The 25,964-nt window shown below is 49.0% G+C and overlaps 1 protein-coding gene across 4 annotated transcripts in view; it reads right to left on the bottom strand.

The window, feature by feature from the left end:
• The window catches only part of RRP36 (ribosomal RNA processing 36), a 41,608-nt gene that overhangs the window by 6,636 nt on the left and 9,008 nt on the right, over window positions 1-25,964 (bottom strand). For 2 of the 4 annotated variants that reach the window (XM_077281860.1, XM_077281859.1), the window contains exons 2-4: window positions 2,433-2,615; window positions 886-1,018; window positions 604-670 (exon numbers count right to left, since the gene is read on the bottom strand). In XM_077281860.1, coding sequence (XP_077137975.1) covers window positions 604-670; window positions 886-1,018; window positions 2,433-2,580 — 348 coding nt within the window. In that variant the 5' untranslated portion in view covers window positions 2,581-2,615. Of the gene's footprint in view, window positions 1-603; window positions 671-885; window positions 1,019-2,432; window positions 2,616-4,717; window positions 5,243-5,317; window positions 7,923-25,964 lie in introns of those variants that run through there. The other 2 variants (XM_077281862.1, XR_013220975.1) reach the window with 2 other exon arrangements.

The raw sequence follows: 25,964 nt of genomic DNA, 5'->3' as shown, positions 1-25,964 counted from the left end.
TGTAATGGTATTTTGGCAGCTGCTCTCTTAATCCAATGAATTTGTCTGCCAGAAAACTTCCTCATTATGCCTTTATCTGCATGAACTCTGTCTGTGCTCTGTTTCAGTCACAAATCTCTTCACAGTATGATGATCACGCTTAAGTTTTCATGAAATATCTAATGTTTTTATACCTTGTCCAAGGCATTGCACTATTTAACGCTTTTCAGCAGCAGAGAGATCCTTTTTATTTCCCATATTGCTTGAAACCTGTGGCCTGCTTAATAATGTGGAACATCACTTTTAAGTAGTTTTTCTTTAATTAGAATCACCTGGAAAACTAATTATCACGTGTTTACAATTGATTTCAGTGATCCATTGAGCCCTGAGACACAATACCATCCACGAGTTTATTTGAAAAACAAAACAATTAAATCTTTATGACACTTAAATCCAATTTGCATAATAATTTGCAACACAGTGTAATGTATTATTTCTCCTGTGGGAGCTTTCCACAGATCACAGATGAACACCCTGAGGCCAGCATGAGGTCAGAGAGACATCTAACAGGTAGATCATACAAAGGATAAAACCCACTTAAGCATATAGCAACAGACTTCTTACCCTTTTCCTGGCCGGGACCACCTTCCTCAGATAAGGGACAGGTTTCTTAGAGGACATTTCTAAGGGTCTGAAAGCAGGAACATAAGATACACAATACATCATTTATATTCATATCACAAGTCCTACCCATAGAAATAACAGTGCAGTTTAGAGCAAGAACCCTACATATGGTGTCACCACCGGACCTCAGCGGCTGAAGCCGGTAATGTAATCAGTATAAGGTGGCAACCACCTCGAATGTTACGGACTGGTAGAAGACCAGGTTAACTTCCCGACACCTACCTGCTCTTATCTGCTTTCATGCGATCAGCTGACGACTTTCCCTCTCGAGATCCTTGCACCGCTTTGTAGAAAGCTTTAGTCCCCATTTTGTTCTTTACACTAATGATCTCCTCAAAAGACATTGTAGAAAAGTCTGAAGAGAAGATGAAAACATCAAAAGAAAAACTAGAAAACCCCCAATGAAGAGAATAAAAACTAATAAGGGATGCAGAGACCCCGACACAGAACAGCTGCACAGAGGGACGCAGAGAGCCCGACACAGAACAGCTGCACAGAGGGATGCACAGAGCCCGACACAGAACAGCTGCACAGAGGGATGCAGAGAGCCCGACACAGAACAGCTGCAGAGGGATGCAGAGAGCCCGACACAGAACAGCTGCACAGAGGGACGCAGAGCCCGACACAGAACAGCTGCACAGAGGGATGCAGAGAGCCCGACACAGAACAGCTGCAGAGGGATGCAGAGAGCCCGACACAGAACAGCTGCACAGAGGGATGCAGAGAGCCCGACACAGAACAGCTGCACAGAGGGATGCAGAGAGCCCGACACAGAACAGCTGCACAGAGGGATGCAGAGAGCCCGACACAGAACAGCTGCACAGAGGGATGCAGAGAGCCCGACACAGAACAGCTGCACAGAGGGATGCAGAGAGCCCGACACAGAACAGCTGCACAGAGGGATGCAGAGAGCCCGACACAGAACAGCTGCACAGAGGGATGCAGAGAGCCCGACACAGATCAGCTGCACAGAGGGATGCAGAGAGCCCGACACAGAACAGCTGCACAGAGGGATGCAGAGAGCCCGACACAGAACAGCTGCACAGAGAGATGCAGAGAGCCCGACACAGAACAGCTGCACAGAGGGATGCAGAGAGCCCGACACAGAACAGCTGCACAGAGGGCTGCAGAGAGCCCGACACAGATCAGCTGCACAGAGGGACGCAGAGAGCTTGACACAGATCAGCCGCACAGAGGGATGCAGAAAGCCCGACCGATCAGCTGCACAGAGGGATGCAGAGAGGCCAGAGACAGATCAGCTGCACAGAGCCCGACACAGATGAGCTGTACAGAGGGATGCAAAGAGGCCAGAGACAGATCAGCTGCACAGAGGGATGCAGAGAGCCTGACACAGAACAGCTGCACAGAGGGATGCAGAGAGCCCGACACAGAACAGCTGCACAGAGGGATGCAGAGAGCCCGACACAGAACAGCTGCAGAGGGATGCAGAGAGCCCGACACAGAACAGCTGCACAGAGGGACGCAGAGGCCGACACAGATCAGCTGCACAGAGGGATGCAGAGCGCCCGACACAGATCAGCTGCACAGAGGGACGCAGAGAGGCCGACACAGATCAGCTGCACAGAGGGACGCAGAGAGCCCGACACAGATTAGCTGCACAGAGGGACGCAGAGAGCCCGACACAGATCAGCTGCACAGAGGGTTGCGGAGGGGCCAGAGACAGATCAGCTGTACAGAAGGATTCAGAGCAGGATACACATTATATATGCAGGGCATTCCCTTGCCAGATTGGACATCGCACACCCCACCTGTTGCCTGACTGGAAGCAGGGTCTTGTTCCCACTCTGTGTCAGTCTCGCTCTCAGTATCTGATCTCTCATGTTCTTGACTGCTGGAGTCTTCGGAGCTGTCAACTACCGGAGCCATCTTGTCTGTCCTAGGCTTGGTCTTATCCATCAGATCTGTTTTTGTAACTGGTCTCCAGCACGTCCCTGGGTTTGTGTGCATAAAACAAACTATATGAGGATACATGTGTAAAATCAAACATACTCACCCAACCCACAGAGACCTCCAACCCAGATACTGACCCCAAGAGCAGACTTCCCCTGCATCGCTGACCGTGCACCAGAACCGCTTCCCCCTTCTCTAGTAGTCCCTTTCTTTTTTTGACACTTCTGCTGACAAAATAAACTTATGTACATAACATGCAACCCAAAAGCCCCCGTCACACTTAGCGACGCTAAAGCGATCCCGACAACGATACGACCTGTCAGGGATCGTTGCTGCGTCGCTATGTGGTCGCTGGTGAGATGTCAAACAGTGAGATCTTCCCAACGACGCAGCAGCGATGCGGCGACCTGTACAACGATGTCGTTGGTCGTTGTGACCCTGTCACATGGCAGCTATTTTGACAATTCAGACCTCGATGAGGGACGTCCTGTGTGACGTTGTAGTCACACAGGCGTGCATTTGCGTTGCCTTTTCCGCGCCCATTCAGTTCCGATTGGTGGCGGCCTTGCCTTATGAGGCGACACAATAGCCCTTCCGTCCTTTGTTCCTGACCGCGTGGTGGTTTGCAGATCGTTGTACAGTTCTCTGGCCTGCGACTCCTCTTCGATTTATCTATTCTTCAACGGTTCTTCTGACACCTATACTTTGTGCACGGCAGGTATCGTTTGGGGTCTCAAATGCATTTTCATTTTTCCTTAATTTATAGGGCACCTACTAATTATCTGCTATCATTGCTCTGGAGGGAGGGAGGGCTTGGCTGCTATCTGTGTACATATACTTTTGCACAGGCAGCCATTTTAGGCGGTCTCGTGGGCACACGGTAGTGTGGTTCAAACTTTATTTTTAACTTTTTAAAATGTTCCATATATGCTCACTGTATGCTATTCTTTCTTTCAGATGTCTTACAATAGCGAGGAATTTGTCCGTGAATTAATGGAGATGTATCGGTCCCTGCCCTGCCTTTGGCAGATTAAATCTGCTGAGTACAGTAATAGAAATAAAAAAAGGGAGGCATATGGAAAACTTGTTGCTCTTTTTAAGCAGCATAACCCCTGCGAGAAGGTGGATGAGAGCGTTGTTCGGAAAAAGATCCAGGGTCTACGCACAGTGTATAAGAAAAGAGCTGAACAAGGTGGTGAAGTCAATGAAGTCTGGTGCCGCCACAGATGAGGTTTATGTGCCCTCGTTATGGTACTATGACTTGCTTGGCTTCACCCGTGACCAGCAGCTGCCGCGCACAATGGTATCTTCGATGCGGCAAGACCCTGGATCAAGACCCTGTGATCCCGACTGACACCCCTGTTGGAGATGTAAGTACCTTCTTTGCTTGCTTCCCTGTAAAAAGCATTAAGACTTGGTCTCTCATGCCATAGTTGAATAGAAAAAATTTACTAAGTTTTTACCTGCTTTATTCTGCAGTTTATAAAAGTTATCCCTTCCACTTCAGATAAGTACAATCCTTTACTATTTTTGCCCCACTCAGTGCTCATACCGTTGAATGACAATTCCTATCCTGTACTACTAGTTCCTCCCCTTAATTCTAATTTTCTGTTCCTGCAGCAACATCGGCATGATCTGTCAACCGCAACCAGTGACGACATGCTGGGTGATGAACCGAGCCTGGCGGAGGCTACTGAGGGGTCGAGTGAAGACCCTGCACCCTCAACTCAGCTACTGTACCACGGCGAATAAACAATTTACGCAGAAGAAAGGCCACCTTGTCGCCATCGACAGAGCTAGTCTGTTTGGCAAAGGAAATTTTAAGCCAGCAGACCAACACTAGCGTGGACAGCTTTGCCAACTTCGCCGCTGATCGTCTTGGGAAGCTGGAAGACACACAGAGGATCCACGCCGAAAGGGTCATTTTTGAGACTTTAAGTAAAGCAGCAGCCGGTCAACTGGATGAAACGTCAACTGTACACAGTTGGATGGAACGTGATCCTTGTTCACGGCAGTCAATGACCCAAACGCCAGAGGCAATGCGTAGCACACCAGTGCGTCGAATTATATCACATCAAAACCTGCCGCTTGCCCCTCCACCACAATATCCCAGGTTTTCACATTCTTTCCTTGCCCAATTATCTTCTCCGCCCAGGCAAGGATTTTTGAATGCAGAAAACCAGTATGAAGAACTTTAGTGCCATTTTACTTTTAGGGTTTAAGTTTAATTCTTAAATAGTTAAGTTATTGTTAATGAAATAGTTAATTTAAAATGTTTATTAATTTTAATATTTGTTATAAATAAAAATGTTTTTTTGATTCAAACTTGCAGCCTGCTTTACTGAATTCAGCATATAGTTATTTGCAGGTCTAGTAGGCGGGGTAATGGGCTGGGTGCATGTATACATATAATGAGTGTGAGTGATGAAACATGTTGTTTTTAACAAAGCGTACACAACAGCGGATATAAACTTTAATTTTGTTTTATAATGATAATAAATATAACACCAACAAAAAACTAAAATATAAAAACAACAACAGCTCTGCTGTTGGGCAGCCACAAAACTTGCCAGCATCACTCCGTGCTGTTTGACTGCATCAGTCAGTGTCCGCTGTGCCGCCATCATCCTCCTGTGTGAAGCCAGGAGGTCCTCTAATGTAGGGATTTCTATGGAGGGAATGGTAAAACTTATTCTGTACATGCATCTAACTATCAGGTACGTGTTTGTTATTTAACACTTACGGTTTCTGGTTAGCTCGGGTGATGACGAGCTAAGGGACCACCCGGATCCTCTGGCATCACCGGCTAGGGAAAGATACAACACTTCATAGTACACGACAGCCCTATCCTTTACAAGTTGTATGGACCTTTTTTTTATGTGCAAGAATTCCCGGGAGACAAGGCTGCACCCATATCAGGGAGTGATGCTGACGAGCCTGTAGGTGACGAGCCTGTAGGTGACGAGCCTGTAGGTGACGAGCCTGTAGGTGACGAGCCTGTAGGTGACGAGCCTGTAGGTGACGAGCCTGTAGGTGACGAGCCTGTAGGTGACGAGCCTGTAGGTGACGAGCCTGTAGGTGACGAGCCTGTAGGTGACGAGCCTGTAGGTGACGAGCCTGTAGGTGACGAGCCTGTAGGTGACGAGCCTGTAGGTGACTCCGGCTGGGGCTCCAGGGCCTGCAGGTGCTGGAGAAAAAATAACTTATTACATACCTGAGGTGCTGCACTGTAATTACTGTTGTAACTAATGTGCCGCCATATACTATGCTAACCTATCTTAACGCCACTCACCACGATGGGGCAGGCTCTGTGACCGGATGCTGGCGATACGCTCACTGGACCTGTACCGCAGATCCGCCAGCTTCTTCCAGATCTGGGTACTGGAGCGCTGCACCCCAAATCTCTGGGCTAGGCCCCAACTGATCCTCCGCAGCACAGCCTGCTTGTGGAGGACTGGATGTCCAGAGTGCTCATGACACCCATAATCCCTTGCATCCACCTCTGCAACTAAGTAGCGCACTTCTGCGTCGCCCCATGGTGTTGCTCGTCTCCTGGCCGCCATTTTGCCGCCTCTTGTAACAAGCTAGGCCGCATCAACGTCGTAAAACCCGCCCACGACGCATCAACGCCGTAAACCACGCCTACGACGCATCAACGTCTCCAGCAGGTTTATCACAGGACGCTACTGCGTGCGCGAAGGAAGCGGGCTGAATTCTAAATATCTCCAGGTCAGACCGGAGACGCTGCTGCGTTCGAAAAGTGACGCATTATCAATACAGCGTCTCCGGTTGCACCTGAAGACTGGAGTGTTGGTGGTTTTATGTATGGATATATATTTATTTTTAGATAGGTATATTTGTATGTCTGAGTATGTATGTGTATATGTAGGTATCTGTATATCTGTGTAGATTTCTATGTATGTGTACATGGATGTATCTGTATACATATGAGTACACGTATGTATATACGGGCCCTTACTACTGAAAGAATGAGAAACAACGCTTTTGCAAAGTAAAACACACAGTTTATTAGACAAATCATTACAATAATTAAAATAGTGTATAAATGTCAGTAGTAGCCCACTATAAGTTCTGATGCTGCCAAGTAACAGCACCAGGACCGTTAAAATATTGGCAGTAGTTGTCTCGGCAGGTCTTCGCATCGTGGGTGTTTCTGCCAGGTCCCAATGGTTGAAGGCCTGCAATTGCGGGATCGTTTGCGCGCCATTCACCGAGCTGCACTTCCCCATTTACTAGGCCCACAGAGTCCATGACGCCAGGTGGACTGTACGCCAATGCATCGCGACGGCGAAGGAAGTTGTGAAGCACGCAACAAGCCAAAACAACGGAGTCTATCGATTCAAGCTTCATGTTAATAGGCGTGTGGAAAACTCTGAAGCGATTGGCCATGATACCGAAGGCATTTTCTACAACCCGACGTGCCCTTGACAAGCGGTAATTGAAAATTCTTCTTTCCTCTGTTAGACTTTTTTGGGGGAACGGTTTGATAAGATTGGGATGAAGCGGGAAGGCCTCATCACCGACAAAAACAAAATTAAGGTTGCCTCTAGTCTCAGAGTTGGGAGGCAAGTGAAGGTCACAGTTGTTCAAACGCTCTCCAAAGAGTGTGTGCTCTAAAACACCATCGGAAACCCTTCCGTTCATGCCAACATCTACATTTATAAATTCGTAATTCGCGTTAACAAGGGCCATCAGGATGATGCTGAAATAGCCCTTATAATTAAAGAAATAGGATCCGCTGTTCGGTGGTTGAGTGATCCGGACATGTTTCCCGTCCAAAGCCCCACCACAGTTAGGGAACTGCCAAAGCTGCTCAAAATCGGAGGCAACCTTTTTCCATTCCTCCTCCGTGTTGGGAAACTGCATGTAGCTACGTAGACTGTGGAAAATCGCATTACATGTCTCTGGAATTAGAACGCTGAGCAGGGGCCTTGAAATGGCTGAAGAAAAATGCAAGTCTTGCAGCGAGCGCCCGGTGGCCAGGAATCGCAGCGTGACTGCCAATCTTTCATCTGCCGGGATGGCAGCACGCATCGCTGTATCCTTCCGTTGAATCAGTGGAGTAATTCTTTCCAGTAAATGTTTGAAGGATTCCTCTGACATCCGCAGATAGTTGCGGAAATCATGAGGATTCTTCTCCTGAAGCTCTCTTACAAGTTGCATGTGGGACAAATCAGACCTCTTCTGCTGCCACTCTCTGGTCCACATGCGACGCTTTCGTTTGGAACGCCTCTCTAGCATCCGTGCCTCATCTTGACGCCGAGCTTCCTCAACCAGCAATGCAGCAAACACAACAGCACACTGCGCATTGTTCATGATGCTGCAAACTGAAACAAATAAAATAAAAAGATGAGAAAGTTATTGAAAAAAATAAATAAATAAATGCACTCCATTCCATTACCGTGCATGACAGCAGAAAACATGCTGTATGGGTGTGCACGCACAAGACCCCCTAAAGTATATGTAAAGTATAATACCCCTTTAAGTATATGTACACAGATAGCAGCCAAGCCCTCCCTCCCTCCAGAGCAATGATAGCAGATAATTAGTAGGTGCCCTATAAATTAAGGAAAAATGAAAACGTATTTGAGACCCCAAACGATACCTACCGTGCACAAAATATAGGTGTCAGAAGAACCGTTGAAGAATAGATAAATCGAAGAGGAGTCGCAGGCCAGAGAACTGTACAACGATCTGCAAACCACCACGCGGTCAGGAACAAAAAGGATGGAAGCGCTACTATGTCGCCTTCTGTTGAAGGCATGACCGCCAATCAGAACGCAGTAGCGACCACCAATCGGAGCGGAGGGGTGTGGAAAAGGCAACGCAAATGCACACCTATGTGTCGGTGTGTGAGTCGTCAATGAGGTCATTGGTAAGGTGTCAAACACAGCGATGTGTGCTACCCAGCGGGACCTCAACGATCAAAAAAAGGTCCAGGCCATTCCGACATGACCAGCGATCTCACAGCAGGGGCCTGGTCGCTGCTACGTGTCAAACATAGCGAGATCGCTACTGAGGTCGCTGTTGCGTCACAAAACTTGTGACTCAGCAGCGATCTCGCTAGCGACCTCGCTTAGTGTGACGGGGGCTAAACACTCCACTATCTCCATGCTGTTAACCTGAATGGTGTTAATGGGCGACAACTCTATAGGACTACAGATGGCGACCAAAATGGTCACAAGGGCAATCCCAGGATTGGTTACAGTGTGATACACCCCAGATCAGAAGCTGCACATCAGATTTTTGGTCCTTGCCTCTGCCCATGTTGGTACATTGCGCTGGCCCTCTGCATACAAACTCAATGCAAAGGATGCAGGGAAGGGATTTAGCGTCACGTGTCAAACAGCTACTCCACGGCAGACTTGTGCACAGCTATCCTCAATGCAGAGAGGGCAAGATGCCAGTTGTTCAGAGGCAAACCAAACCTCTTTCTCTGTGGCCACTGACTTTACTATAGTCATGTGTGCGTAGCAGGTGGACTTTCTGGAGTATAATTTGGACAGCTGCTTGTGGGATGCAGGAAATGTCTGAGCATAATGATGTCCATGAACAGGGCATAGAGATAAGACTAGGCCTTTAGGGCCAGCCTGTCCATGAATATGCCATGCATCTGTGGATATTGAAAATATACATCAAATCTATATCACTCCATCATGTCTCAAAATCAGTGCCTCTCTCCTCATGAGTCCCTGTCCCATGTACACTCTCTCTATATCAGTCCCTCTCTCCTCCCCTCTCCCATGTACACCTTTTCCACATCAGTCCCTCTTTCTCCCCTCTCCCATGTACACCTTTTCCACATCAGTCCCGCTCTTCTCTCTCCCATGTGCTCTCCACATGTCCCTCTCCTTCCCTCTCCACAGCCGTCCCTCTCTCCTCCCCTCTACATGTGCACTCGCCACCTGAGTTCCTCTCCCCTGTGCACTCTCCCATGTTCACTTTTTCCACATCAGTCTCTCTCCACATCAGTCCCTCTTTTCCACATTAGTCCCTCTCCCATCTGCACTCTCCACATCCGTCCCTCTCTTTCCCTCATGTTCACCCTCTCCAAATCAGCCTCTCTCCTCCCGTGTACTCTCTACACCTCAGTCCCTCTCCTCACCTCTCGCATGTGCACTCTCTCCATATCAGTCCCTCTCTCCTTCCCCCTCATGTACAATGCTCAGGGTCTTCTCATTTCTCATTCACTCCAATCCATCCACTACCACCACACAGCGCACAAAACACTCAGGCAAATCACTGAAACACTTGCTCTCTCTTTTCTCCTTCTCTTAGTCGCTGGTGACATCTTCCCCAATCTTGACCCTCCTTCCACTAAGTATATATAACTGTCTTCCTGTTGCACATAGAAACCCTGCCAATCTTAACATTCAGCGCAGACTTCTTCTGTCTCCTTTAACCTCTTAATGACATATGTACAGGGTAGTCATAACTTCTCCCTGACTGATGCGGGCTCGCAAAATAAACCTACATCTTATAGGCAGACAACGGGAGTATATATAGAAAAGTAACAATTTTATTGAAAAACACAATTAAAAACACACACATTTAAAAGACACCAAATGAATGTACCAGGAATCCATATTATATCCCATTTTAACAACCAACCATTGGAATGTACAAAGAGAAGATGTGCGGTAACTCCATGTAATCCTACCAAGTGGACCCAGTTCCCAATGACCACCCTATATCCGCAGTAATACATATAAGCCTGTGCAACTATGAAGTTAGAAAACGTGCCAATACAAGAACCTGATCCACAATGGAGACTAACATGGAGAGTGCCCGGAGGAGCAGCAAGAGTAACAAGCCATGCGGCGTTAGAAAATCCACCTCCCAGAGCACAAGCACAATCTTACCCACATGAGGATCCCTGGACTGAGCGTCACCCCCGACGCACGTTTCGCTGCTATCCTAGCGGCTTTCTCAAGGGGAAGTATCATTTCCTCAAAACACCTAACCTTATATCCTGTAGGACCTGTGCGACCCCGCATGTAAGTTTGTTGATTACTACCTAAAAGGTTTGGTGGAAACTTTACCATCCTTTGTCAAAGACACAACGGATGTCCTTACCAGGGTTGACGGGGTCTTTGTGGAGCAGGGGACCCTTCTAGTAACAGCTGACGTGGAGGCCCTGTATACCTGTATCGATCACTTGGATGGTCTACGGGCGGTTCGCTTCTTTCTGGGGACCTCCGACCTGGACGGCCCTCTGTGTGAACTTATCCTTGAGCTGTTGGAATTTGTCCTTACGCATAATTTTTTTACTTTTAAGGATACATTTTACCAACAAAAGCGCGGCGCAGCCATGGGTGCGGCCTGTGCGCCCGCGTATGCCAACCTCTTCCTGGGGTATTGGGAGAGGTTGGTTTTTGGGGACGCGGGGGCACGGGCCGCCGACCATGTGCTGTGTTGGCTGCGCTATATTGATGATGTTTTGTTTCTTTGGCGGGGGACGGAACAACAGCTCAGGGATTTTATGGCTGTGCTCAATCATAATTCTTTTAATATCTGACTTACCTACAGATATAGATAAAGTAGAACAACTTGGCACTCAACTTGGTTATGTAGGTAGTTTTGAATATGCTTTTTATTTCGAATAACAGTCCCAAAATAAACGTTTCGGTCTACATAGACCTTCTTCAGTAGACTGAATTGAAAATATATGACAAGACATTCCTTTAGCATTTATACAATAAAAATTAATTTACAGAAAATAACATAAAAGGAGTAGAAAAAATAATAACAAGTTAAATCTAACAGTGATTTGGTGAGTTGTGATGGATAAGGAAATAAGGGAAGTAAGGAGAGGGAATAATTTTATAACATACCCGACTGCTCGGAGGATGGGTGTGAAGGGTGTCTCAGGATATAATGTAGATCCTTGTATGTAGAGATACTTATGGATCAGAACGGAGGACTATAGAGGTCGCTCGAGAAGTATGTCCAAATGTTAGGTTTCCTCCCACCCGACTGCTGCTGTGGTGTCTCTTTGGGTATACAGTAAACTGCACACTGACCTTTCTCCTCATGTGCCCCTATACATTAAAGCCACTTGGTGCGGATCTTCAGTAGATCTAGCGATCATGTGACCGCTGTGTTTACACATGTGACCGCTTCCTTAATCTTAGGATCGGTCTCATTATGTACAAAATCACACATTTCATATAGGGACACACTTCCGCTATTAACTACATGTCCCTTCCTTATGTCTAAACGCACTATGCTTATTATTACTAGTTGTACGCTTTTGTTGTCAGTGTCCATGACAACTAAGCACAGCATAGACAGGAAGTTAGCGTCACAATGTGTGACACACTTCCGGTTCCCGGGCTATACGCCTAATCCCGCCCCCTGTCTATTTATATCTATTCTCCCTATACATTGCCAGCAACCAGCGGCGGATACCGCGTTGCGTGGCGTTTCACCACTCCGTACATCTAGGTAAGCTACCGGCCACACCAGTACTTAGTCACTACGGGCATGTATCCTCATGGTTGTATCTTATACTATAGGCACGCCATTTTTGACTGGTCCCCATTCATACTCCACAGTATTCAAGGAGACCACAGTACTACGGGTGAGCTCAGACACCATTTCTCTTTTTATGTGTCCCATCTGCCCTAGATTATTACTCACTTTACTGCTCTTATCGTTCCATATATGCAGACTACGTCCGGTGGCCACAATTATACATCATATATGATGCAGCCTTTATGCATAGGGTAAGACCCATAGAGTTGTTACATAGAAACTATATGCCAATATTCATACTGATTTATACTCTTTATCTGGACAACAGGTTACCCTATTCTACCCCACCTACAATAGGTGTATAATCCTGCTGCATATCAAGCTATAGATCTTCACTGCTAGTTGGTGAGGAGTTCCCCCTTTCTCTTATGTATTCTTACTACTATGAGTTACCTCTCTATTGTTGACAGTAATCACAGTTACTACATTATTATTTTTACAGCTACATCATACCTCAATTGAAACTCCATCATCCACCAACAGTACTATCTTTCAAACTATATCGGGTCAGTACAAGTACTCGGGATTACAAGATGATACACATACATATATATCTATATATATATTATTTATACTGTGCACCTAACATTTGGACATACTTCTCGATATCACAGAGCGACCTCTATAGTCCTCCGTTCTGATCCATAAGTATCTCTACATACAAGGATCTACATTATATCCTGAGACACCCTTCACACCCATCCTCCGAGCAGTCGGGTATGTTATAAAATTATTCCCTCTCCTTACTTCCCTTATTTCCTTATCCATCACAACTCACCAAATCACTGTTAGATTTAACTTGTTATTATTTTTTCTACTCCTTTTATGTTATTTTCTGTAAATTAATTTTTATTGTATAAATGCTAAAGGAATGTCTTGTCATATATTTTCAATTCAGTCTACTGAAGAAGGTCTATGTAGACCGAAACGTTTATTTTGGGACTGTTATTCGAAATAAAAAGCATATTCAAAACTACCTACATAACCAAGTTGAGTGCCAAGTTTTTCTACTTTATCTACGTCTACTGGTTTGGGGAACCTACCTTGCGCACCAACACAGTAGTGCCACGATATACTTCACTATTACCTACAGATATGACTATAATACAATCGATTTTTTGGATATCTGTTTGAGGGTGGATTCTGATTTACTTATTCAAACGGATGTATTTCGTAAGGAAACGGCGGTTAATTCGCTTGTACATGCATCTTCGGGGCACAGCCAAGCCACGATTAGGGCCGTCCCAGTCGGACAGTTCCTCCGGATGAGGAGAATTTGCTCGACTGATCAGACATTTGAACAACAGGCTGATGACTTGAGCAGACGCTTTCAACAAAGGGGTTATAGTAGACGTTGTGTTCGATACGGGTATAACAGGACTAAGAGAACCCCACGTGATCAATTATTGTATAATAAAAAAAGGAAGGAGGGTGGTGACAAATCAATCAGATTCATATCTGAATATAATCATGAGTGGGATAACATCAGAGCCATCCTAAAAAAACATTGGCGCATTTTGAGCACCGAGCCCTCCTTGGGTCCGTTTCTATCCGACTGTCCACTAATGACCCCACGGCGGGCCAGAAATTTAAAAGACATGCTGGTCAAAAGTCACTATATGGCACCAACTACTAGCCTATTTGGGGCATCAAGACCAATTAGGGGGTGCCATACGTGCGGCCACTGTCTGGCCTGCGCCAATGTCCTGCGCAGTACCTCCTTTCACTCTTCAGATGGAAAAAGAGAATTTCAAATTAGGGAGTACATCTCTTGCAGTAGCGAGAATGTGGTGTACTATGCCACGTGTGGCTGCCCACTAATATATGTGGGTCTGACGTCCAGGGAACTGAGAGTGAGAGTGAGGGAACATGTGCGGGGCATTGGCGCAGCAAAGACGGTGGAGGATCTGTCTGAGTTAACCACCATTCCCAGGCACTTTAGAGAAGTCCATAATTGTGACCCACGGAGTTTTAAGGTGCGTGGGATTGATGTGATACATATGGGGATAAGGGGTGGCAATGTCAAAAAAATGCTGGCTCAACGGGAGTTGAAATGGATTGTCACCCTATGGTTTAAATGAAGCTCTAAACTTTGCCCCATTCCTGTAAGGTCTGAGGGATTTATAAGCCTATGGAAATGTATTGTTGTGGTTTTTCCCTCCTTTCTGTTTTCTCTTCTCTTTTTTTAACGTTGTATTTTTCTTATTTGTTTTGTATTTAGTGATTTTATTATATTACATCTAAATATCCTGGTTGAAGAAGGACGCATCCTAATCTATCATGCTAATGATGACATCACGCTTCGCTGCAACTGCGGAATTGGAATATTGCTTAAATTGCATTTTGTATGTTATAATGGGCATTGTACAGACTGTATAGTTGCGGTGTTGAATAATAGAATATAAAATTATAAGTTTGTGGTAGGGTGCAAATTATAGGCTGCAGTGCGCGTGTGCTCACTTGCCTCCCCCCCTTCACCTCCAAAGTCCGGCCGCGGTGCGTCTGTGAGTGGCTGTTTGGTTGCTGGGGTTACCTGGCTGCCATTCACTGTTCAGACGTGGGCCGGCCCGCGGGGCTGCGGGGCGGAGAGCGGTGGACACATGCGCCGATACAAGCAGTGGTGTAAATACCCGGTCACATGACTGTCATGTGACGCAGGTCCTACAGGATATAAGGTTAGGTGTTTTGAGGAAATGACACTTCCCCTTGAGAAAGCCGCTAGGATAGCAGCGAAACGTGCGTCAGGGGTGACGCTCGGTCCAGGGATCCTCATGTGGGTAAGATTGTGCTTGTGCTCTGGGAGGTGGATTTTCTAACGCCGCATGACTTGTTACTCTTGCTGCTCCTCCGGGCACTCTCCATGTTAGTCTCCATTGTGGATCAGGTTCTTGTATTGGCACGTTTTCTAACTTCATAGTTGCACAGGCTTATATGTATTACTGCGGATATAGGGTGGTCATTGGGAACTGGGTCCACTTGGTAGGATTACATGGAGTTACCGCACATCTTCTCTTTGTACATTCCAATGGTTGGTTGTTAAAATGGGATATAATATGGATTCCTGGTACATTCATTTGGTGTCTTTTAGGGTACGTTCACACAGGACTTTTTTGCTGCTTTTTTTTGCTGCTTTTTTTTATGCTAATTTAGGTGCGTTTTTTTGGTGCGTTTTTGGTGCGTTTTTTGGGTATGTTCACACAGGACTTTTTTGCTGCAGATTTTTGCTGCAGATTTTTGCTGCTTTTTTTTATGCCAATTTTCAGCTGCTAGGACACCTCATAATGGCTCTTTACACCTTACTACCAGGAACTCCCTCACAATAGATCACAATCAGGACACCTCACAATGACTCTTCACACCTCACAATGGCTCACAATGGCTCTTCACACCTCACTACCAGGAACTCCCTCACAATAGATCACAATCAGGACACCTCACAATGGCTCTTCACACCTGACAATGGCTCACAATGGCTCTTCACACCTCACTACCAGGAACTCCCTCACAATAGATCACAATCAGGACACCTCACAATGGCTCTTCACACCTCACAATGGCTCACAATGGCTCTTCACACCTCACTACCAGGAACTCCCTCACAGTAGATCACAATCAGGACACCTCACAATGGCTCTTCACACCTCACAATGGCTCACAATGGCTCTTCACACCTCACTAACCACACCCCTAAGCTCTTGGCTGTGAGATCCCTTCCTGCTGGCCATGATTTTCTGCACAAAAAAAGCAGCAAATAATGCTACATGCGTTTTTTCAGCGTTTTTGCAGCGTTTTTTTCATCACCCATTCAAGTCAATGGGTGAAAAAACGCTGCAAAAACGCTGCAAAAACGCTGAAAGAAGTGACATGCCCTATGTCCAAAAAAAGCAGCAAAGCAGAAAAAACTGATCAAACAAAAAACCAACGTGTGTGCATGAGATTTCTGAAATCTCATAGGCTTTACTGGTACTGTAAAAAGCAGCTGAAAATTAGCATAAAAAAAAGCAGCAAAAAAAAGCAGCAAAAAAGTCCTGTGTGAACGTACCCTTAAATGTGTGTGTTTTTAATTGTGTTTTTCAATAAAATTGTTACTTTTCTATATATACTCCCGTTGTCCTCCTCTTATATAGTTCCTATTGGGAGTTATACGCACAGGGGTGGGGACATTGTTCCTGACCACCTGTTTTACTATGAGTCTGGGTGTAGGTGGAATCTTATAGGCAGATGATGACTGATTAAGTCAGCCATTATTTGCTTCTAAGGCTACGTTCACATTAGCGTTAAGCTAATGTGCGTCGGGTTTGCGTCGGCGACGCAGCGGCGACGCATGCGTCATGCGCCCCCTATACTTAACATGGGGGACGCATGCGTTTTTTTTTGTTGCGTTGTGCCACACATGCGTCTTTTTTGCCGCAAGCGTCGGACCAAGAAAACGCAACAAGTTGCATTTTTCTTGCGTCCGATTTTCGGCAAAAAACGACGCATGCGTCGCAAAACGCAGCGTTTTTGCGTGCGTTTTGCCGCGTTTTTGCGTGCGTTGTGCGTTGCGTCGCCGACGCAGCGGCGCACAACGCTAGTGTGAACTTAGCCTTACAGCTGCTGTCAAAGGGCCACGCTGTTCTTTGCACACGCTTCTGTGACGTGAACACGGGGCACTGATAGGGTATGTGCACACGTTGCGGTTTTTACTGCGGATCCGCAGCGTTTTTGACGCTGCGGATCCGCAGCGTTTTTGACGCTGCGGATCCGCAGCAGTTTTCCATACGGTGTACAGTACAATGTTAACCTATGGAAAATGAAAAACCGCTGTGCACATGCTGCGGAAAAAAACGCACAGAAACACAGCGGTTTATTTTCCGCAGCATGTCAATTCTTTGTGCGGAATCCGCAGCGATTTTACACCTGCTCCATATTAAAAAAAACCGCAGTAGAAACCACATAAAAACCGTGGTAAACCCGCATTAAATCCGCGATAAATCCGCAGAAAAATCGCAGTGTTTTTGCCCTGTGGATTTATCAAAATCAGTGCGGAAAAATCCGCACACCAGTCCACAGCGTGTGCACATAGCCATAAGCTGCCATGATGGCCAGTGGTCTGCTGAAGACCTCTGAAAACCAGCTTGTGGCCGACGTTGATAGGAGACGGATGTGATGAGGGAACAGCCGCCATCTTGGACGGGCATACTAACAGATTGGCGTGACTCCATTTTGTCTCCTGGTCACAGGTCTGCAGAGAGGAGTGCTCCTGGCCCCCACCTTTTCTAATGAATGAAGTTCCTTTTAGTATGGTAATGGGCTGAGCACAGTGTAGCAGGCAGATGGCATTTCAAAGCCTGAGTGAGGAAGCCACACCAGCAGGGGACATAGAGGTGCCTGAGGGGCTTAATTAAAGCACGCATGTCAAGTGGCCACAGGATACACATCTATTATGGCCGTCCAGTCGAACCGTCTCCAACATGGAATCGTGAATTATGGACGCATTGTCCGAGGTACCGGCTCATAAAAAATATCCCCCTCGCCCTAACGAAATTGCGCATCTGACAGTGCGACTCCCGGGTCCGTGGGAGTTCTGAAACCTGAGATATAGAGATCAGCCTCCCACAGCGACCGAATGGGTCCAGGTTTGATCCCTGTACGACCGGCAGAACAAACCACATGCGCTGGTACTGCCCGTGTACTGATCCGATCATCCTGAGAGAAGTTATCCCATTTATTAGATATTGGAATAAATCTTGCAGGGATGCAGAGGGGTGGAGATTGCTAAGCCCACCCAGCTACAGGGGGAGGGACACAGCAGGGTCAAGAGCTGGGACACTTGGAGAGTGGGTCAGAACAGAGGAAGATGACTAACTAAGGAACAGGGCATATGCCAGCCAGAGGGGAGCAAGCACACGCTTTCTGGGGGCTGCCTGGCAACTAAGTCTTGGACCTGCGGAACGCTGAGCCCCCCAGCTTCCACAAGCGACCGTCAACCTGGTAAACTGACCTCCAGCTTTATACCTCTAAGCCTTGTCTTATGATTGTTATATTTTACTCTGACTGTAACTCTTGATATATTTTGACTGTATATTTCTTGTAATTACCTAGTGCGCCCTTAAGGCAATTAAATCATAAATTAATTTTGGGCTGATCCTTTTACTCTGATTGCGAGTCTTAGAATACCCAGCGTGGGTAACAGGGCAGTCTCCCCAGCGGCCATTTGCTCTAGGTGCAGTTCCCTTACTGACCTGAGAGACAAAGGGGGCGCCGGAGAGCTGTGCCTGTGTAGTGACGTCACGGATTGGTGATGTGGGAGGAACCGGGGTGTCCTTCACATTGGTGGCAGCGGGTGGGATCAGAGTAATAGTGTGCGTGGGACCCCTACTCCCAGACACTAAAGACTACCTGTGGTAACTTTCACTGCTGGGGTCTGTAGGTCAGCCCAGCACTAGACGGTCAGAGTGTAGATATAATAAGTTGTGTGCAAGGTCAGGGTTACAGCTGTGTCAGTAACCAGAGGTTCCAAAGATGGCGGATGGCACCAGGAGTGCAGTGAGGGCGCAGGCCAGTGCTATGGTCTATGAGGAGATGGTGGTGGACGGTACTGTTCAAGGCGAGGGGGAGCTCAGCCCGGACTCCCCAAGGAGCCAGCCACCCGTGCTTAGTCCGGCAAGGGACTACCCACCACCACCCGCCAGGAGGTCCAGGAACTGTTCGTCAAGGAGCAGCTCTTGTGGAACTGCCCAGAGGACCTCCAGCAGTTCCTCCGTGACCGGAAACCGAAGGGGGCTTCTGCTACAGCCGCCCTGGCAGACGAATATGCCAATAACAGGGCGCCTGAGCCGAAGAAGCCTGCCAGCAGCTCCTGGAGAGGGGTAAGCCCAATCCTGCCCCTGTTTCCCCAGCCCCCAGAGTGCAAGGGGTGTACCCCCCTGCTGCCCTCTCCAGGCCAGGTGCAGAACCCAGACGTTGTCGTCACTGCAACCAGTTGGGACACTTCAAGACTGTATGTCCCCAGCGTCTTAAGGCCCCATCCCTGTCCCCGAAACCATCCACTGTTTTATGTGTGGGAGGGGGTGGTGGGAGGTCCCTGGACAATTACCAACCCATCACCATCGGCCGCTCAGCGGTCATGGGACTGCGGGACACAGGTGCTGAACAAACCCTGGTACGTCCTGAGGTGGTGTCCCCTCAAGACTTGGTACCGGGGAAAACCCTTTCCGTCTCCGGAATTGGAGGCGTGGAACCGGCGCTGCCTGTCGCCAAGGTGTTTTTGGACTGGGGCGCCGGGTGGGGAGTGCGGGAGGTGGGAGTAACGTCAAATATTCCTGCTAATGTATTACTTGGGACCGATTTGGGGCGGCTAGTGTCTCAGTATGTGGCCACTGAACCCCCAAGTTGGGCTCCCCAAGAACGTCATGACTCCACTGTGAATGTTGATGTGTTGAATGTGCCTCCAACAGCGGAGGAGGGAGTGAAACCTGAAGGTACTCCATACACTGACACCACACACACAGGGCTCACAGGGAGGACAGGTGAGGAGACTGTAGGGGAGAGCTCAGAGGTGGAGGGAGGGGCTGCTATGGGCAGTGTAGGGCCCCTAAGTGAATCCAGCCTGCTGAGTCTAGGGCCCCTGCAGGAAGAACAGGCTATAGGGGGAGGAGGCGTCCCGGGAGAGGAGTCACCAGGTAAGACCCCAGGGCAGGAGTTCCCCACACCCGGGATGTCAGGAGTGCAGGGAAGTCTGCCTGACCCGGCGACTTGGTCAGGGGCCGGGGGGAAGCAGGCGCTACCCATGGGCACAGCGGTCGTGGCCGCTGTCATCCGGAGTGGGAGCGCCGGAGCCCAAGGAGCCTCACAGAGGTCCGACGTCTTCCCCCTCTCTGACCAAGTGGCTGCCGAATCAGACAGCGGCCAGGAGACAGATCCCGGGGAGCTGACAGCGGATGTGGCAGTGTCGTCCATTCTCGCCACATCGAGTCAGGGATTTAAGGCAGCGTTGGAAGCTGGCGCTAGCCTGAAAGCTCTCAAGGAGCAGGCGGCACAGCCTCCCGGGGAGTCAGACCGCGAGCGGGTGGTCTGGGACCAGGGACGGCTGTACAGGGTATCGGTCCAGCAGGGTTCACCGGAGGCGTGGCCCAGGGACCGACAGTTGGTGGTACCCTATCCGTTCAGGGCGGAATTGTTGCGGATAGCACACGAGATTCCCATGGCTGGACACCTAGGGATTGCTAAAACCAGGGCCAGGCTAGCGCAGCATTTCTACTGGCCTGGAATGAGGACCGAGGTAATTGCCTACTGCCGTTCATGTGACACCTGTCAGAGGGTGGGGAAAGCGGGGCGGTGCCCCAAAGCCCCACTGGTAACTCTGCCCATCATTGAAGAGCCTTTCTCGAGGGTGGCTGTGGATCTCATTGGACCTCTGTCCACTCCCAGTCGCTCCGGGAAATGCTTCATATTAACGGTAGTGTACTATGCCACTCGGTACCCGGAGGCGGTAGCTTTGTCATCCATTGACAAAGTGGCCACTGCCTTACTGGAGATCTTCTCCAGAGTGGGGTTTCCCCAGGTAATGCTCACCGACCGAGGGACCCAGTTCATGTCACAGCTGATGGAGTCTCTCTGTAAGCAGATACAGGTGCAACATCTGGTAGCCAGCCCGTATCACCCAAAGACCAATGGCCTGTGTGAGCGGTTCAACGGCACCTTAAAGCAGATGCTTAAGATGTTGGTCGACTCCCACGGGAGAGATTGGGAGCGGTATCTCCCACACCTTTTATTTGCCTACCGGGAGGTTCCACAGGCCTCAACGGGGTTCTCCCCCTTTGAGCTCCTGTATGGGCGATGTGTACGGGGGCCCCTTGCTCTGGTGAAGGAAGCGTGGGAAGGAGATTTGGCCACCCCTGGAGTGTCGGCCATTGAGTATGTTGTGTGCTTCCGGGACAGAATGACGGCCTTGACACGGCTGGTGCATGACAATATGGCCCAGGCCCAAGCTGACCAGAAGCGGTGGTACGACCAGAATGCTTGTGAGAGGACCTACCAGGTGGGTCAAAAGGTGTGGGTACTGGTCCCCGTCCCACAAAACAAGCTTCAGGCGGCCTGGGAGGGTCCATACCTCGTGCACCAGCAGCTCAACGCCGTCACCTATCTGGTCACCCTGGACCACGCCCGTGGAAGGAGGAAGGCCTTCCACGTGAACATGATGAAGGCACATCATGAGCGGGAGGCTTGTGCCCACCCAGTGTGCAATCTCCCGGAGGAAGGTGAGGTAGAAACCCTCCTGGATCTGCTCACCCAAGCCAAGGCGGGTGGATCCATCGAGGATGTGGGGGCTGGCCACCAGCTCTCGGAGGACCAACGTTCCCAGCTGGGGGTCACCCTACACCCCTTTCAGGAGCTGTTCAGCAGCCTGCCCGGAAGGACTGAGGCAGCCGTCCATGATGTGGACACCGGCAATCACCCCCCAATCCGCCGTTCAGCATATCGGGTCTCTCTCGAGGTGCAGCAGCACATGCGCCAAGAGATAGACGAGATGCTGAAGCTGGGGGTGATCCAAGCGTCCAACAGCGCGTGGGCTTCGCCTGTAGTCCTCTTCCCTAAAAAGGACCGAACTATGCGGTTCTGCGTGGACTACCGGGGGCTCAACGCTGTGACGGTCACTGATGCATACCCAATGCCGCGCATCGATGACCTGCTCGACCAGCTGGCCGGGGCCAAGTACCTGACCATCATGGATCTGAGCAGGGGATATTTGCAGATTCCCCTGACCCCCAAGGCACGGGAACGCTCTGCCTTTATCACCCCATTTGGACTGTACGAGTCCACAGTGATGCCCTTCGGCATGGAGAATGCCCCTGCCACTTTTCAGCGGATGGTCAACACGCTGCTCAAGGGACTGGAAGGGTATGCGACCGCGTACCTGGATGACATTGCCATCTTCAGTCCCACTTGGGAGGATCACCTACAGCACCTGGCGCAGGTGTTAGGGAGGATCCAGAGGGCAGGGTTGACCATTAAACCGGAAAAGTGCCAGTTGGGTATGAGTGAGGTCCACTATGTGGGACACTGGGTAGGTGGGGGAGCTCTGAAGCCAGAGCCCGGTAAGGTGGATGCCATCACCTCCTGCCCCTCCCCCAGGACCAAGAAGCAGGTGATGTCCTTCTTGGGGACTGCCGGGTACTATAGGAGGTTTGTTCCACACTATAGAAAACTGGCCAAGCCCCTGACGAACCTCACCAAGAAGCTACCCGTCGCAGTCGACTGGACAGTCGCCTTCAAGACAGCTTTCCAGGCGCTCAAAACCACCCTGTCTAGCTCTCCTGTACTACAGACAGCTGACTTCACGCGGCCGTTAGTAGTACAGACCGACACCAGCGACTTGGGCCTCGGTGCTGAGCTCAGCCAGGTCGACACTACAGGACATGAACACCCCGTTTTGTACCTGAGCCGGAAGCTCCTGCCGAGGGAAGTGGCCTATTCCACGATGGAGAAGGAATGTCTGGCAATTGTATGGGCCCTGCAGCGTCTGCAGCCATACTTGTACGGACACCACTTCACCGTGGAAACAGACCACAACCCCCTCAGCTGGTTACACTCGGTCTCTGGGACGAATGGGAAGTTGCTACGCTGGAGCCTCGCTCTCCAGCAGTATCACTGCACCATTCGCCACCGAAGAGGCAGCGACCATGGTAATGCTGATGGGTTGTCCCAGCAAGGAGAAGGTGCGGAAGGGCGCATGGGGGAACACAGGAATGTGATGCCCCCTAGCGCCCTCTAAAGCAGGGAGGTGTGATGAGGGAGCGGCCGCCATCTTGGACGGGCATACTAACAGAGATTGGCGTGACTCCATTTTGTCTCCTGGTCACAGGTCTGCAGAGAGGAGTGGCTCCTGGCCCCCACCTTTACTAATGAATAAAGTTCCTTTTAGTATGGTAATGGGCTGAGCACAGTGTAGCAGGCAGATGGCATTTCAAAGCCTGAGTGAGGAAGCGTGAGGCGCTTGCCTGCGTCACCCTGCGTGGTGCGCCACATAGTATATAGCACAGGCCACGTACTATTTATCTGCTATATACTACATGCCTCCTATATACTACGTGGCCTGTGCTATACTATGTGGCTGCTATATACATACAGACATACATATTCTAGAATACCCGATGCGTTAGAATCGGGCCACCATCTAGTGTATATATATATATATATATATATATATATATATATATATATATATATATATATATATATATATATATATATATATATATATATATATATACATATACACACACACATTAGATTTGTTTTATCTGAGACGTTGCCATGCCACAGGGCATCCTCTTTTTTACATCTTCTTGTGCAGTTTCCCTTTTTGTTTAATATACATACGCACATGCATAGAATACACCCAGGAATAAGCAGAGTTTTTCAGCACTTTCCTTTTTTGTGCTGAACCGCCCCCCTCGGCTTATACTCGAGTCATTGTCCCAGTTTACGGCGGTGGCGGAGGAGCAGCGGGTCACAGAGGGTCACAGAGGCAGGAGGCGGCAGCTGGGGCTAAGACCTGTGCCCGCTGCTAAAGAGAAATAAATGTTCCCAGCACTGGCAGTAAATATTCATTTCTCTCACAGCACAGTGTCAGCCGCAGTCGCCGGGCCATCATGGGCGCCCGCTCATTAAGGTAACGAATAATCATCATCAGGACGGTGGGGGGCGCTTATCACACAGGACCGTGGGGGGCACTTACTTATCACACAGGACGGGGGGGGGGGGGGGGGCACTTATCACACAGGACCGTGGGGGGGGGGCACTTACTTATCACACAGGACCGGGGGGGGGGGGCACTTACTTATCACACAGGACCGTGGGGGGCACTTACTTATCACACAGGACCGTGGGGGGCACTTACTTATCACACAGGACCGTGGGGGGCACTTACTTATCACACAGGACCGTGGGGGGCACTTACTTGTCACACAGGACCGTGGGGGGCACTTACTTATCACACAGGACCGTGGGGGGCACTTACTTATCACACAGGACCGTGGGGGGCACTTACTTATCACACAGGACCGTGGGGGGCACTTACTTATCACACAGGACCGTGGGGAGCACTTACTTATCACACAGGACCGTGGGGGGCACTTACTTATCACACAGGACCGTGGGGGGCACTTACTTATCACACAGGACCGTGGGGGGCACTGTCATGATTCCCCAATGGCATGGGAACATCAGAAGCACAAAAATAACAGACTAGCTCTCGGGTGATGGAAACTCAAGCTGACCGTGACCTAAATCTACCACACAACTAACAGTAGCCAGGGAGCATTCCTACGGCTGCCTAAATGCCACGCGCCAGCCGGAGAACTAACTACGCCTGGAAGAGGAAGGAACAGACCTGGCTTACCTCTAGAGAAATTCCCCAAAGATGATAGTAGCCCCCACATATATTAACGGTGAGTTCAGAGGAAAAGACATACACAGTATGAAGGTAGATTTAGCAAAGCGAGGTCCACTTACTAGATAGAGGAAGGATACAAAAGAGGACTTCACGGTCAGCTGAAAAACCCTTTCAAAAACCCATCCTGAGATTACTTTAAGACTCCTGTGTCAACTCATGACACAGGAGTGGCAATTTCAGTCCACAAGAGCTTCCAGTAACAGGAAATGACAAACTGTAAACTGGACAAAAAATACAAAACAATAAGGACAAGAGTCCACTTAGCTGATCAGCAGACTGGTAGCAGGAACATGCAACTGAAAGACTCAGGTTACAATGATGACCGGCAAGGAAGTGACTGGAGAGCAAGGCTAAATAGGGAACTCCCACAACTGATGGAAACAGGTGAGCTGAGGGAGAAAAGCACACACAAGCCTCCAGTACCACCAGCCACCACCAGGGGAGCCCAAAAAGCGGATCACAACAGTACCCCCCCCTTAAGGAGGGGGCACCGAACCCTCACAAGAACCGCCAGGGCGACCTGGATGAGCCCTATGAAAGGCACGAACCAAATCCGAGGCATGAACATCAGAGGCAGTTACCCAAGAATTATCTTCCTGACCATAGCCCTTCCACTTAACCAGATACTGGAGTCTCCGCCTGGAAATACGGGAGTCCAAGATCTTCTCTATAACGTACTCCAATTCACCCTCAACCAGCACAGGAGCAGGAGGCTCAGCAGAAGGAACCACTGGCACCTCGTATCTCCGCAACAACGACCGATGGAACACATTATGGATAGCGAAAGATGCCGGGAGGTCCAAACGAAAGGAAACAGGGTTAATAATCTCCAAAATCCTATAGGGACCGATGAACCTAGGCTTAAATTTAGGAGAAGAAACCCTCATTGGGACAAAATGGGAAGACAACCACACCAAGTCCCCAACACGAAGGCGAGGACCAACCCGACGCTGGCGGTTAGCAAACCGCTGAGTCCTCTCCTGGGACAAATTCAAATTGTCCACCACTTGTCCCCAAATCCGATTCAACCGATCCACCACAGCATCTACTCCAGGACAATCCGAAGATTCCACCTGACCAGAAGAAAAACGGGGATGAAACCCCGAATTGCAAAAGAAAGGGGAAACCAAAGTGGCAGAACTAGCCCGATTATTAAGAGCAAACTCCGCCAACGGCAAAAAGGCAACCCAATCATCCTGATCTGCAGACACAAAACACCTCAAATACGTCTCCAAAGTTTGATTAGTTCGCTCCGTCTGGCCATTAGTCTGAGGATGGAAAGCAGACGAAAAAGACAAATCAATGCCCAACCTGGCACAAAATGCCCGCCAAAATCTAGAAACGAACTGGGTACCCCTATCAGAAACGATATTTTCAGGAATACCATGCAAGC

This window comes from Ranitomeya variabilis, chromosome 2, assembly GCF_051348905.1.
Source record: "Ranitomeya variabilis isolate aRanVar5 chromosome 2, aRanVar5.hap1, whole genome shotgun sequence".
NCBI classification, from domain to species: Eukaryota; Metazoa; Chordata; class Amphibia; order Anura; family Dendrobatidae; genus Ranitomeya; species Ranitomeya variabilis.
The sequence above is the reverse complement of the archived record's forward strand: the minus strand, read 5'-3'. Positions and strand labels throughout refer to the sequence as shown.